Source organism: Nanorana parkeri, unplaced genomic scaffold (assembly GCF_000935625.1).
Source record: "Nanorana parkeri isolate BGI_ZX_2015 unplaced genomic scaffold, ASM93562v1 scaffold1075, whole genome shotgun sequence".
Classification (NCBI taxonomy): domain Eukaryota; kingdom Metazoa; phylum Chordata; class Amphibia; order Anura; family Dicroglossidae; genus Nanorana; species Nanorana parkeri.
Window position 1 is genome coordinate 44,490 of NW_017307343.1, and position 16,172 is coordinate 60,661.

Consider the following 16,172-nt stretch of genomic DNA (forward strand, 5'->3'; position numbering starts at 1 on the left):
CCCCCAAAAAAAGAAAAATGTTTGTGTTAGATATACTTGAAGGATATGTATACAGTGCACAGTCATTTGAAGAGGCATGGCCTTCCCATGATGTTGGCTTTGGATACAAGCCTTGCTCATATTTAGAGAACATTAGTAATGGAAGGCTCCACTTTTTAGATCTTTCCACATTTACTAAGAAAAAACATTGTATTCATATAACTAAACTGTATAGAGAGTTGTGAGAAGATGCAGGAGCACACCTCCATCTGACCATGACATGGTGCTGCAATGACCCAACCATGGCAGAAGGTTGATTCTGATAATACGTTGGCCTTCTTGAGGGTCACATAATGTGAGCTCAATGACCTTTCACAACAAGGGTCAACAGAAGTCTCCAACACAGGAGTAATGGACAAGGCAAAGAGAGGACACCATTCTCCCCATGTTCACCTATACAATGACCTTCACCGGGGGAAACTCCTCCTGATAATTTAAATCACATGGCAGAGAACTGGAGAACCCACACCTTCGATGTTTGTCTCTAAGCATAATGAGAAGGTGTAGGGATAAACAAGATGAAGAGCGAGTAGACACATTTTTCAAAATGTGGACAGCCTCATTAATAGGAAAACCACGTACATGTTGTTTTACCTGCTGCCATTATCCTGGATCTAATCTAGATGATATGCGAAAATGTGGGCCTTAAGGATCATTAGAGCATCAACTGAGAATTGTGGCACCATACCTGCATGATCTCCATGCATGTGTCCATCTCCCATCCCTCCTAATCCAGAGTCAGACTTGTACATCTGAGATCCAGGGTGGTGGCCCAGCTCAGCCCCGGAGTCCGAATCGCTCTGGCCAGCTTTGACGCTCTTCCTCCGGCGAGGCTGGTACTTGTAATCGGGGTGATCTTTCTTGTGCTGGATCCGCAGCCTCTCAGCCTCCTCGACAAAAGGACGTTTCTCGCTTTCACTTAGCAAGCTGCGGGAAGAGGAAAAACAGGAGGTTTGATTAGAGAACAGAAGTGTTCCAAGTATGCAGCTCTACACATAACCTTTAAATTAGAGGCCTGGCAATGGAAGCACCGGCCTCCTCATGCATAAGAACCAATTTGCTATTAATAAACAGAAGTGCATATAACAAATAAGGGGTAGGATTATGGTAAATTGTCCCAAAAATTGCAATAATAATGTTGCAAGTATAAACATAATTATATTATTGTTTGTTTGTTTTTTTTGCACAACTTTGCCAGAATCAAAAGAATACACATAGAAGCTATAAAATAATATAAACAAATGCTGAAACAATAAATACATGAATTAGAATTCTAACAAATTAGCAAATATATTTAATTAATGAAAAAATTGTAAACACTAAAAAAAAACTTAAATTGAAATACAACTTAATTTTCAAAATTTAGTGGCCTCTTAACTTATTTTTTGCTGCTCACTGCATATAAGATATTAAAAAAGGAAATGTTTATAATGATTCCTTAGCATAAATAAATTGTTTTGGCCCCCTAAAGGTACTATTGTCTCAGTGCTGTTGCCATATAAGAGTTATTTACAACCTGCAGCAATAAGACAAGCAATGCTATTCATTTACTACAGGCATTTTTTTTTGTTTAACATACTTTTGGTGTGATATATTGTTTTCCCAGTGCAAAGATTTAATAATTTGTGGAAAACAATAAGATATGAATTAATTTACTATCATTTTGATAATAAATACTTCCTACTTGACAAAATACAATATTTTTTTTAAAATTTAAATATACCTTCATTCACACAGATACTACGAGAATTGAAAAGAAGGCCAGTGACTTTAATGTAACAATACAGTGCATAGGTTTGTATGATAAAATACATTTGCACAACAAAATAGTGAAGAATTGTTAAAATGTAAAAAAAAAAAAACAAACAACCTTTTCCAAGTAACTTAAATAAAAAACCACAATAGGAGTTTAAAAGGATGAACACCACATTTTCGGTGGCTAATTTGTGTTTTAGGAAGTTCCAAAAAAATTTTTTTTAAATAAACAGCGGTTACAGATATAATTTAAATCTTTATTTCTGTCTTTTGAAGACCTTTCTTATTACTTCCGCTTTTAACTCCTACAACTTTTGGTTAAAGAAACTGGTTTAAAATTTTTTTTTTTAAAGTTGACTTTAGCACTGAAAATGCAAATGAGTCTAGAATGTTACTGGTACAACCTAATGGGTTATTTTTTTATAAACAAAGAGACTGTTCATTGAGTTTAATAAGGAATGTTAATTTTAGGTTTAATTTTGTTTCTATAATTCTATGTATTCTAGGTTAATTCTGTGTTTCATGTGAATACCTGAACCTAAACAAGGGGAATTAAAAAAACAAACAAAAAAAAAACAAAAAACTTTTGCTTGCACTTGAATCATTAAAGTGGATAAGCTGAGTGAAAAAAATAATTTTTCTTAACTGACTTTTCACCTTCGCTAAGCCACCCCAAAAATAAACACATTTAAAAAAAAAATCATCCTTAATACCAAATACAAAACTGAAGCCAAAAGGTTCATTCTGCAGCGAAATAAAATTGCTAATTTATTCCATTGTGATTTTTTTTAAAGTCCCATATCATGAATTTGGTTTAAAAAGAAAAAAAAGGTGTTTTTCTACATTGTCGAGTAATGATTGAGCTGCAAAGTTTCACCAAATATTTATTCTGGAACTGCTGAAAGAAGTACAGAAAAAGTTGTTTCAGCACATTAACCCCTTCTGTGCAGGGAAGAAATCAGGTGAGACAGTGGCAGCATTTTACGCCAGCTTGTGACAGCGCTAGACACAAATACTGAGTGCAAAAATCAGAGCGGTGACACTTTTTGCTTTTAATGGATCCATTTAAAAAATATCTAATGGCTGTAGACGCCGTGGCCCTGAAACTCTGAATTTTATAGATGTTAGCATACATTCGCCAAGCAAGTAACTGATCCTTACGCACCACTTTAAATAGTGGTCACAGCTTATTAACAGACCTATCCTTTGTGTGTGTGTGGCAGGGTTCCAAATTGCGCAATAACTCTTACTCTCCAATAATATGTTTTTTATTTGCGACGCTGAGAAAATGTAACAACATGATAAGTGCGCGGCAAACTCCCATTTTGGCACGGTGCAAAGATGATATGCAAGAGCCCTGCAGGACCAATTAGGACTCATCTTTTATTGGGGTCCCTCTCTTGGCTGTTAAAAGCTGATGTGTGAGTGGTTGTTGTGGATTGGTACACTTTGCCCACCTAGGTAAGAAATTATTCCCACATGTTATTTGGGAGCGTTTAACTTTAAAAATTTTAGTTCAAATTCAGCGTAAAAAGAATGTAACTTGTCATTTATTGTGCTGAAGTATTCTAGCGCGACTAAATGGTGACCCAAGTGTTTTTAAATCATCCGCTTAAATATTTTACTTTATTGTAGCAAAGAAATTAATATATTGATCAAATCTGTGTAGGACAGATTCGTAAGCATAAAAAACAAACAAAAAACAAAAACACTAGTATAAGCATCGATGCATCCCATACAATATAAGAATTTTCATTTTGTTTGGCAACAAATGGAGTTGTCAAAGTTTGATTTCCGGAGCAACACTATTTGACAAATGAATGAATTTTGCTTCACGCATATTATTAATATTTGACCAGGTATTGCAGTATAAATTCCTGGTGACTGACAAGGATCTGATGCAACGCATTTCTGGAGAATATCTTATCAGACATTAATAACGTCATTGCAAAATTAAGTTCAGTAGCAAATGTTATGTATATAATTTAATTCAGGAAACGGTGTATGTTTGCACGTTATCTGTATATGTGATTATTTCAAACACCGAAAAAAAAAAGAAGAAGGAATAGGACCGGATATTTGTATTATATTTCAACACTCTGGACCTCTGTAAAAATGTGTCTTTCACAAGCCCATGACCTTTATTAACATTTTACAGATTATGTGTGCAGTTCTCAATTACATAATTTTTCTTCCATATTTACAGTACCTTGTGCCCCCCGACCTCCCTTCCAACTGCTGTGAACTACCCGTCACAGCATGCCCACAGCTCACCCTCTAGTTGTAGAAGCATATAATATAAATATATACGTGTGTGTATGTGTGTGTGTAAACATACACACATAATATATGTGTATATGTCATATAAACACCCACACTTTTTTTTTACTAGCCCCTTATGTCAAGCAAAGAAAGGCTTGCCAATCAGTAACGAAAGCACATCTTTTAGTAAATTGCCCACAGAAGCTGTCCTACGACTCCAAGCCCCATCTTGCTAGGCTACATGACCACCTGAGACTGGTAATCCTACTATAGCATGGAGCCTGCTGATTACTTTAATGGGTGGCACGGGTACAGATGTTGGGGCTTTGTCTCTTAGAATGGATTTTGGGAACAAGTTTTGGGGTTTTATCCCCCCCTAAGTGCTGATCGTTTTCAGGCCCACCCAGAGCTGCAAGGGTTAACGCCTAATCCTGACAGCTGCTTAAGCCTATAAGTATTTAACATCTGTTGTAAAGTGGATACGCTGTGCTACATACTAATTACAAAAAAGAAAAATGGAGCACCGATTGGAGAAATCAGGATGACCCTGTTGCTTTGGCTGGAACAGCTGGTACACAGCGAGTGCCATCTTGTCAGCTACTGCTCAAGTTACAGTTGTGAGTGGCCGCGGAGTCTTCGCTCCTGACACCTGTCAGTGGCTGAAGTCTGTCCTTTGTTTCAGTTGTTGTGGATCGGAGCGAATCGCAGTAAGTGTGAGGAAGAGACCTACTGCGCACAGAGCAGCGTTCAACATCTGTTAATGGCTGTGTAAACCTGACCTCGGGACATTAATCATGTTCCACCACTCAATCAAAGAGGCCAGCGACCAAACCAATGTCCCACACGTCCGAGGCACAGGAAAACAGGGCAAGGTACCCAAGACATACTTGAAGTTCAGAAGGCCGTTAAGTCCAGTCTATGGCAAATTTAAAGGGTCAGTTTTGGGTAGGAACTTGCAAGCTAAATCACTGGTTGGCTTCGAATGTATCATAGGGCCTGTTACAGTGACGTCTTGAGCTCCCAGATCTAGACACCCACAGCGGCCTTTGCGACTAGGTCTCAGTCACTCCATCATAGCTTTCGTCTATGTTTTTATTATGAAAAGTGCAACAGCAGATTCATTATTCTCCAGGCTGCAGCAAAAGAGGGGAGACTTTGCTGTGGAGGGAGCCCATCACTATAGCACAGAGATCTGATAAAGGGAGTCCTTGTCAGAAATCAGGGGTCGTTTACCAAAATTTTAAGTATCAAATATGAATGGGGCATATTTTTAAGGACTTGGAGAAGGTCAAATAAGTCGGGTCCCCATGTAAAATTTTTGGCACTCCCAAAAAAATTGTTGAGCTCTGCTTCAATGCACAGTACAGAGCAACTGTGGACAAAGCAATATGTAATTCCGGAGGCAGGCTCATAATGTGCCAGCTGTAATGGCACCTGGCATATTGGCTACCCGACTCCTGGGATTTGACCAGCCCGTGTGTATATATATATATATATATATCAGATAGATGGTAACAACATTTGTGTCAAGGATTGGACAATAAAGAAACTCTAATGGAGTGCTATGGGAATTTTTAGAATTGGTTACAACAATTTTCCATTTGGAAAAAGTTTATTGGTTTAGAATGGTAGCTCAATACTCCAGCCAGCAAGAGGGGGAGGCATACATCACCGCTGAGAGCTTGTCGTTCATGTCGGAGAAAACACAAATTATGATTGTTTATCATATGTGCCATATAGTCGGGCGATGTATGCCAAACTTGGCATTCCAGGTGTGAGCCCAACTACAGCCAACCATGCAAACTCTTCTAGATATAATGTACATGGGGTGTGGTGGGGGTACACCCAAGAGCAAAATAGCCAAACCTAGCTGAAACCGGTCATCTCATTGACTAAAACTTCCCAAACAACTGCCTCCGACATCAGCTGACACCAGGGGGGGACAAATTTATTTGGAATGCAAGGGCCGGTCTATCCAATCCAGGAGCTAGCTCTATTGACAACGACTTGAGGAAACCTCAAAAGTTGGCCACCATTTTGGAGTGCTGGTGACCATTATTTTTTCAGCATCGGCTACCTGGCTCCTGGAATTTGTCCAGCGTTGGATGACGCTGACAAGTCAATTCACAATAAGTCAACTAAAGTAATTAACAAAAGTCAATACTACTCAAGAACCCTTCAGTTCTACGAGCCACCAAGTTGCTCTTGGAAGATCCTTCAAAACAAACGTGCCACCTTGTAGAAGACTACAGAGTTCCTGATCGTTACTGGCACTCCATCGATGGCCCAAATCTTCATTACATAGGTGCTGACACTAACTTTTCAGAGTCACTTTGCTCCCATGTTAGACCTCAGCTAATTATACTCTGTAGTAGTGATCTTACAGAAAAATACGGCCCCATTGCGGCATTGTTACTGTATTACAAACCAGGCTGAAGCTTTTTAAATAAGTCACATAAGCTATATATAATTAATGTAGATAATAATAATAATATTAGTATTATTAGTGTTGTTTATTATTATACATTATTATTATTTAAAGATTCTTTGGGTTTACAAGCCACCACTTTGAGTAGTTCAAGGATTTGGTACCTTGTAGACCCTAATTGTGAACATTTGTCCAAAGGGCACCCAAATCATTGCCTATGCTCGTGTTCTACACACGTTCTAACACACACCGTTCCGGGGCCCCATTGCTCCTATGCTATAGCTGAGCTTGTTACACTCTGTCGCAGCAACAAACTACAACCCCATTCTGGCATACTGACTGGCTTACATATTATTCCTCGCACTTTAAATACAGTTCCTAAAAAAATTGTAATTTAAAAGCCATGATAACCTAATTTAAAAAAAATGCATTCAACACCCAAAATCCAGGGGCATTAAACCCTGAAATAAGAGAAGGTTATATACATAGGTGGTAACACAAAGTTTTCAGGGTCCTTTTGCTCCTAAGTTGTACCTGAACTAGCACACTATAAACCCATCATGACATATTTACTGGATTCCATACTACGTCTTGCATGTTAAAGACACCTCTTTAAACACATTACAGTTAAAGGCCAAGATAAACACATTCAACATGTGTGAATAGGGTTCAGGAGGGCAGTATTTTTAATATGAAGCCAAGATCAAAAAAGATGGGAACTTGACCTCAATTTAGCAGGAGGAAAGTTCTAAACTGGCTGTAGAAACTATTATTTATTTGAAGCTCGGAACAGACTCCCAGCAGACGTAGTGATTCAACCGTAAATTACTTTAAACATGATTGGAACAAGCATAGATCTATACTCAAAACTTGGTCTGTTCATACCATCACTCTTCTATGCTTCTAACATCCCAAAAAGCAGGGACCCTTCTAGAAGTGAATGTCTAAGACCCAGTAAAAGGAGGCAGTTACCTACATATGTTATACCCGATGGAGTTCATCTTTATAGTTGGAGCAGTGAATGGGGCACACTACGACCCATCATGGCACAGGTAGCAGGTGTTATACTACGTCTTACATTATAAATACACCTCTTAAAATATATAAAAGTCAAGAAACAGTAGAGAAAAAAAAAATTTGCATTCAACACCCCAAAAACAAGTAAACGTTTAAACCCCTGAAGAAAGAGGTGGGTAGTAGGCAAAGAAACAGTAGAAATTGCATTTTACACCCCAAAGCTAGGGAAAAGTGTCTGAACCCCTAAATTAGAGGTGGGTATTTGGCCAAGAAACAGAAAGCTGCATGAGATCCCACTAAAAAATGGGGACCAGTGTTGAATCTCTGAAATACGAGGTGGATAGTTGACCAAGAAACAGGAAAAGCTGCATCCAAGACCCCAAAAAACAGGGACAAGTCTTTGAACCCATGAGGTTCAGAGGTGGGTTGTTGGCAAGAAACTGCATTAACCACCGCAAATAGAAGGACAAGTGTTGAACCCCTAAAATAAGAGGGATAGTTGGCCAAGAAACAGTAATAAATTGCATTTAGCACCCCAAGATACAGAGACGAGTGTCTGATGCCCCTGAAATATGATATTGGTAGTTTGTAATACATTGCATTTAACACCCCAAAAACAAAGACAGGAAAAGGTGGGGAGTTGACCAAGAAATAGTAAAATCTACATCCAAACACCCCCAAAACAGGGGCAAGTGTCTGAACCCCTGAAGAAAGAGGTGGGTTGTCGGCCAAAAAACTGCATTAAGTAACCAAATGCAGGGGCAAGTGTTAAACCCCTAAAATAAAAGGGAGAGTTGGCCAAGAAACAGTAATAAATTGCATTCAACACCCCAAAAAACAGAGACAAGTGTCTGAACCCCTGAAATCAGAGGGGGTGGTTGTCATTCATGAGCACAGATGGGTCAGTGGGCACTTACCGCCAGAGTTTGCCCAGAGTCTTGCTGAGCTCCGCATTGTGCAGATGGGGGTACTGGTCTGCCAGCTTCCTCCGGGCAGCCTGTGCCCACACCATGAAGGCGTTCATCGGTCTCTTGACATGGGGCTTCGCCTTGAGGGATCCGGAGCCCCGGACTGGCATGGGTACCAGGCTCCAGTCGTAGCCCTTCAGCACCTGGGACACCGCCTCCCGGATACAGGCTGGGAATCGCTCGTCCATCGGTGCGTCTGGATCCTTCTTGGAGAGGAGGGGGGAGATGCCGGAGGGTCTGAGCGATCCTTGCCCCTCCGAGCCGGCCGGGGACAGAGGAGAGTCCGAATCGGAGTCCGAAACGTGCGACATGGAGCTGGCAGTGCCCGCCGGGCTGCAGGGGGCATCGGGAGCCTGCTCCTGGCCTGAGCTCATGTTCAACATTTGGGCTGGCGAGCTGTTGCCAGGGGGCGATGAGTAAACCAACGCTGGAGACCCCGACCGCCCGATGGGCACAGTCCCGACGTGCTATGTCCAACAACCAGTTTTGGGCACTGCAGCCCTGGCCGATCTCTGGTCCTGATTCAGTTCAGTGATCAGCAGGCACAGCACGCCCGGGCATGCGATAAAGAACTGTACCAAGGCACACCGTGCGATAACATAAGCTGCGCAATCCTGCTCTGCCTGCTCTCTCCCCCCGCTTGCCCTTTAATAAGTAAGCTGATGCCAGCCACTCCCCGTTCTCTAATTGGCCAACAGCGGGAAGAGGGGGACGGCGCTGCGGCTCCTTGCATTCTGACTCCGCCCACTCCTTCCTCCTCGCTGGATACAATGTTACCCCACGTGCGTGCAGAGCTGTGTTGTGATCGTGCTGGATAGACTTGTCACTCGCTCACACTGTGTATGGGGGTGGCAGCAAATCGGATGGCAGTCCCTGGATTTTGAGGGGTTTGTCACTGCATGTGTCCCTGGTGCTCAGGGATGACCAGCAGGAAACTCAGTAACCTTGTCAGGGAAAGTTCTCATGTATTCAGGTCATGGTACAGCTAGTAGTTAGTCACATTTATCTGGACTTGGTCATCAGAGTTGCTTCCTCAGTCCTAAAGAAGCTGGATCAACATGGATGCACGAGTTGCATTGCTTTAAAAATAATGAATGGGATGAAATAAGGCAGGCTGCATTTTATCACCTGTTGTGTCTAATTGCTACCCCGCCGCACTCCTGACCGGAAACCCCATGTAGGTGGGCACTGAAATGACTGCGGATGGCACCGCCAGGAACAATAAAGCATCGCGATGACACCCGGAGTCTAGTCCGACTCATCAAGTGAACATCTGAGACCTTCTAGTTCTTCTGGTGCCATCACCATGCTTCATTATCACATGTTCTGCCGCAGATATGTGTTCTGGGGGTGCATTAGGGCGTCATGCACAATGAATGGTACTGCAATGCACCAACACATTTCACGTGCGTGCGTTACAGCAACACCCCCATATTGCAATGCTGTGAAGGGGCCCTAAATGTGCTTGAGTTGACCTGTGTTAATATCATTTTTTTTTACCCATTGGTCAGAACTGAGCCTATTGGAAACGATGGATTTTCAGTCCCTTATTGCATTGGGACTGTGGCGACGCAGTCCAACACAGCAAACTGAGACACTGTGGAATTTGCTGCTTTTTTATTGCATGCTGAGTAATCACCAGTGCAAGTTAAGCCTCTTATGATTATTTCATTTGAACCTCTAATGCTTTGCAGTAAGTTAAATAGAAGTTTCAAAAGGCCGGGAGCTCTCACCCCATGCCGAGCGCCTGGACACTGCATGTGATTGATTCCCTTTAAGGCAGAATTCATTATCAATCAAGTAGCATCAAACATGTAACATTGAAATCCAATTCAGTCATCTATACTAAGTAGTGACATGTAGTGTTCAATGTATTACTTTCGAAGTCGAATTGAACTACGGCAGCAATGTGTAGTATGACGTTCATCAGATGAATGCCGGCGTCACCATGCGACGGGCAGGACAGTCGAAGAAAATGGCGGAAGCTCAGTTGTCGTTCGAAAAGCGCAAGACCATTTTGAAGTGGTATTTGAAATTCGAGAACGTTGTGGAAGTACAATTACAATGGAGGCGCGAGTATGCAACAGAGCTTCCAACACGCCTAACACTTAAGGGAAGACATTGAAATGGCAAGCGCAGCGATACGAGTGGACACTTTGGTCAACGCTGCTCAAGCAGTAGTTTGCCGTAATCAGAAGTGTCTGATGGTAACCACTTTGAGCACCTCTTGTAATTGCAGAAGTCAAACGTGACTTTTTGTTATTGGTATATATATATATATACATGTAAATATTATATTTATTATTTTATTTTTGTCCATGAGCAAAATATACAATTTTTTTTTCTTTTTTTTAAAGCTTTTATGGTGTTAAAAAAAATGATTCCTGTAATAAATACCTGTAAAAGAAGAGTCCCAACACTTACCAGTCCTGCCTTGGTAAATATGCTTTTGGCTCTCATGCATTGCTAAACTAGCCAACCCATCTTCAGGATTTGACACATTTTTGTATGTGTCATATGCTTATGTCCCCTGGTGTGCAGTGCAGTCCCACCCTGTGTCACTACAGTGCCCCTGCAGAACTGTAGGGATGTAACAGTTGGCAGGTGGGACCAAAGTCTTTAGCGGACGGAGACAAGAATACACAACCGGAAGTGTCGGCTGGTGAAAATTCATCAACTGGTGCAGAGAGGGAAGATCGGCATCACAGGGCTGCTATATGATACAGTAGGGGTGTAATTAGTTAGGCAGGCTTTATCCCCTTTCCGCTGGCCCTTTAAGAAATATTAACACTGGAGGCTTATCATGGCCTTCCCAATCATGTAATCACTGTCTGTGATCGGCTGACACAGTGATCACATGATCTGAAGCATGCTCCGAGCACAAAACAGCGACTCACATAGTTGGCACACCACCACATACATGTGGAAAGGGGTTACATTATGCATTATAACACTAAACCGGTCCACTGACATTAAATCATTTCCTTCCATATTTTAGTGACAAAAAAAAATAAGTTATATGCACCTGGCGTGGCACAATCTATGGTCTATGAGTGCGGTAGGGACGTTAGATTGCCAGCTCCTTCAGCATGACAAGGACTGATGGGAATAGTTTTGAACCCCTAAGGTGTTGCACTAAATGTTTTATTTTTGGACTTTATATACAATATACACAATAAAACCTTTTATTTTTTAATATAAGTATTTATACACACACTTCTGAAGGTCAATTTGCTAATGAAAATAAAGGAAAGTGCTGGGTTTTGTTTTGTTTTGTTTTTGTTCTTTAGTACAAATAAAAAATAAATAAAAATAAAACATATCTTCGGTAACAGAACTAATTAGTATTATTGTCCTGGTGGGTTTGTGTCTATGCCATGTTAAAATAACCTAATCAGGTAATGTGTGAAAGTGCTTCTCTTCAAAGCTAAGACATGACTAAAACTCGTCCCTGTCTGCAGGGAGCTGACTCCTGAGGGTGTCACAATGATCACTTGTATATTTGTATTTACATAGTAGTGTGTAGAGAACATATCAGCCCCGCCATTGATCCTTCGAAAGTGTTGCATTCCTTGGATGCTCGGTTTACATTCAAGCCTTCATTTCAATGGGCTGCCTACCGCATCTAAATTACACTACAGAAGCCCGTGACCCTTTTTTTTTTAAATTGCACTGCACACAATGCATGGTTATAAGGGACTACGCATTGTGGTACAATTGCAGTGGCTAGGTAGGTTGGGGTGCCATTAACAAATAATGCCACAGCGGTGCACCTAACGAGGGTTAAGCAATACTGGATGTCTATTGGGGGGTATCAGTCTACATAGATATGTAAGTGCTGTGCTAATGTTATCATTGACTAGTGTCACATTGAGGGCTGTTGGGCTTGTCTGTGACAACAGGTGTTGGCTAGTAAATCAGGGGCTTGTCATGTAGTAACAGCACAGCCTAATAATAGGCATCACTATTACAGCGATCTGCCATGTGATGTCTTTTAATGATGTCTTTCAACTGCAAGGACCTACTGACACCTCCAGCACAATAGAAAAGTGGCATGTTCTTCAAGAACGATCTGCACTATCATCACTAAGGCCTTGTTCACACCAAGCGCGTTCCAGGAGCAGAGCAGAGCAGTTACAGACCGGATCAAAACTGCGTCCAATGTATTCCAATGGTATTTTGGGCTCTAGTTCACACCGCAGCGTTCACTTCCAGAGCATGTAAAAAAACTGCAGCAAGCCCTATTTTACCTTCTCTGGAACCCATGCAAATGCATCGAAAACGCACGCAAACGCCCTGGAACGCACTAAAAGCCCATTCTAAACTAAATAAATTATTATTATATTTTTTTACCAAAAACGGCCCTGAACGCATCAAACGCTCTGCATTTGGTGTGAACAAGGCCTTAAGTGTTACTGCTGAGCTCCAAGCAAACAGACAAAGAGGCAATTGAAATGCATGCATATGAACTGTCTCATTCACGAAATTTCTAAATAATTCTGCACACACATCCCTGCCAGAGGGCACAGGTAGACCAATGACCACACTTTTCCCCAATGCAGTCAAGAACTTCAAGTTGGTCAAGGACCCGCTCCCCCCCCGGGCCCCCCCCTTTCCCTCCCAGCCTGCTGATTGGACAGTGAAGGAGCATCACCACATTGATCAGGGTCTCACTGTGCTCCCTATCTGCCAGTATGTTGAAGAAGGGAGAATGAGAGCATTATGCAAAGCAATAGAACCCTGGCTGGCCCCTAGAGCTGCCCCTACCATTCTTAGGCCTTGTTCACACCAAGCGCGTTCCAGAAGCAGAGCACTTACAGACCGGATAAAAACTGCGTCCAATGTATTACAATGGTATTTTGGGCTCTAGTTCACACCGCAGCGTTCAGTTCCAGAGCATGTGAAAAAACTGCAGCAAGCCCTATTTTACCTGCTCTGGAATGCATCAAAACGCATGCAAACGCCCTGGAACGCACTGAAAGCCCATTCTAAACTTTAAAAAAACAAATTTCTAAAACCAAAAACGGCTTGGAACGCATAAAAAACCCGTCAAAAAACGCGGCACAAACCACTGTACTGCGTGTGCAGAAACTCATGTAGATCTGGTCTGCATTTGGTGTGAACAAGCCCTTAGTCTTACTGTACAGGGAATAAAACCTTTATTTAGCTAATTTATAACTGTTTAAAAGTTGAAGCATATCTGGCAGCTCTGAATACAGTACTTACCTCCCTGAAAGTACTGTACCCTGCAGTAATTGCTTTCTGCCACTAGATGTCCTCAGTCTCAGATGCCCAGCACCATTTAACCTGGAAGACTGAAGCTATCTTGTGAGTGCAGGGTGTCATGGGCTGGTCCCCTGGGGATGCAAAGAACTGTTCACAACTGAGAACCCTCTATGGGAGAGGCCTCTGGGCAGAAGATTTGGAAGGGGGGAGGGGGTGGGGTCAGGAAGTGTGATCCTGGCATCTGGATTTATTTTTTTATTTGCATTAAACTTAAACAAGTATCCTAGGAGGCATGACAGCAGATTGAGGAGGGAGTTGTAATAAGGTAATCACTGACTCCTTATGGATTCACCTGTAAAGTGAACCTGTCATTGCCTAGTTTACTTTAATTCTGCACATATGCCAAGAAAATACAACAATAAGAGCCCCACGGTTTCTGCTCTGAATAAATAAACCCATGCATAACAACTGCAAAACTACTTTGCATGCAGGGAGCGGCTGTGAACCGAGCTAATCAAGTCGCAGATGATTTTTGCACCAGCGTCCTTCAGATGTGAGAAAAGGCGCTACAGCTGGCAGCTAGGGGAATGTGCCAGGATCAGTTACATTGTAACTTCTCTTATCTCACAATTCTGGCCTCAATGTGTTACAAACGTGTGCAAAATTATTCTTCCTTTCCAGAAAGTAATGAGGAAGGATTTTTTATTTCTAGTTGTCCTGCTAGACAATGATTTGTTCTGTCAGCTACAGAGTCTATTTTATGTAATAAAAATGGTAATTTCCTAGTGTTAGTCTACGCCTAGTAACCTACAACTAGTGCTTTAAGGTGCCCATACACTGCACGATTCTCGCACGAGAATCGCGGGAAATCCAGCGATCGCACGAGAATTGTGCAGTGTGAATTAAGACGTGCGACAACTGTGACCGTACAGTAGAAACGGTCTTCATTCACACTGCACGATTCTCGTACGTTTCACGAACTCCTGCTACAATCAAATGTCCAATTCACAATCTGTCTCTCTGCCTCATCCTCCTTCTCTCAGTCTTCACCTTTTTTTCTCTCTTTTCCATCTCTCTCACTCTTTGTATCTCATTCTCATCCACCCCTCTCTGTCTTGCTCTGTTTCACTTTCTTTTCCTCTCACTCTATTTCCCTCTCCTTTTTCTCTACCCATTTTCTTTTTTTTTTCTTACTCTGTTTCCTTCTCTCTCTCTTCCTCTCTCTCTCACCCCTTCCTCTTTCGCTTTCTTTCTCCCTCTACCTCTCTCTTTCATCCATCCTCTTTTTCTCTCTCTCTGTCATTTTCATCCTTCCTCTCTCTTTCACTCTCTCTCCCCTCCCTTCTCTTTCTCTCACCTCCCTTCTCTCCTATCCTCTCTCTCTCTCTCTTCTTTCCCTTTTCTTCCTCTCATCTCCCTTCTCTTTCTCTCCTCAACCTTCCCTTTCTCTCCTCAACCTTCTCTTTCCTCAACCTTCTCTTTCTCTCCTCAACCTTCTCTTTCTCTCCTCAACCTTCTCTTTCTCTCCTCAACCTTCTCTTTCTCTCCTCAACCTTCTCTTTCTCTCCTCAACCTTCTCTTTCTCTCCTCAACCTTCTCTTTCTCTCCCCCCCCCCTCTCTCTCTCTCTTCATCTTCTTTCTCATAATTACCTAATTATCTCTTCCTCTCTCTCTTTGTATTATTCTCATTGCTTATCTCGCTCTCTTTTTTTTATACCTAAAATGTCTAACAGAGGCATGACACGAGTCTGAAAGTTGCTGATGACCAGTTTTTTGGGTGCAGATGGTGAGGGGTAGGGTGTTTTCTTGCCCCTCTTTCTCCCTCCTAAATCTTTTTTCTAACTTGCTTCTATTGTATTGGTGTTTTTTCCCTATAATTCTCTAGGTGTTTTCTAAACCCTTTCCCTCGTTTTTCCTTTGTTTTCCCCCTGTGTTTTCCTCTATTACGTTGTGTTTTTTTTATTTTGATGGTCAGACAAGTCCGTATTTCTATTATCCATAGCTGGGTACCCAGGAGGAGGGTGTTTATCGCCCTCCCTCCTACCCTCCTACCTTTAACCCCCCCTCCCCCCTCACTTCCTTTTTTAATGTGTAAAGCCATAGCTTACTCAATGTTATATGCCCATCGGGGACTTTTCATACTTTCTTCGGTGCATGAATTGCACCGTTGTTTGGATTGTTATATTTATATATCTGAGTTTTGTATCATTTGCCTGCCTCCTATGCTATCATTTGCCTGCCTCCTATCCTTATGGATATTGTCTTCTTATATCTGTATCTTTGTTTTATTTTCAATAAAATTCTTGTGAAAGAAAGTCGCAAATGACACATTAAAGTGGAACTCCATTTTTGTTTTAACAACGAAATAACACCATTCAATGAAAAAAGCTTAAAACAAAAAGCCTAAGACAACTGCCTAACAAAATTCAAATACAAATAGCCTAAAACAGCAGCCCAAGAACATCCGACCAGAAAA

At 41.6% G+C, this 16,172-nt stretch overlaps 1 protein-coding gene across 1 annotated transcript in view; it reads right to left on the reverse strand.

Annotated features, from left to right (window-relative positions):
* Positions 1-8,875, reverse strand: part of SOX8 (SRY-box 8) — an 11,392-nt gene extending 2,517 nt beyond the window's left edge. The window contains exons 1-2 of the mRNA XM_018567616.1: positions 8,419-8,875; positions 728-966 (exon numbers count right to left, since the gene is read on the reverse strand). Coding sequence (XP_018423118.1) covers positions 728-966; positions 8,419-8,852 — 673 coding nt within the window. The 5' untranslated portion in view covers positions 8,853-8,875. The remainder of the gene's footprint in view (positions 1-727; positions 967-8,418) is intronic.
* Between the last annotated feature and the right edge of the window lie 7,297 nt (positions 8,876-16,172).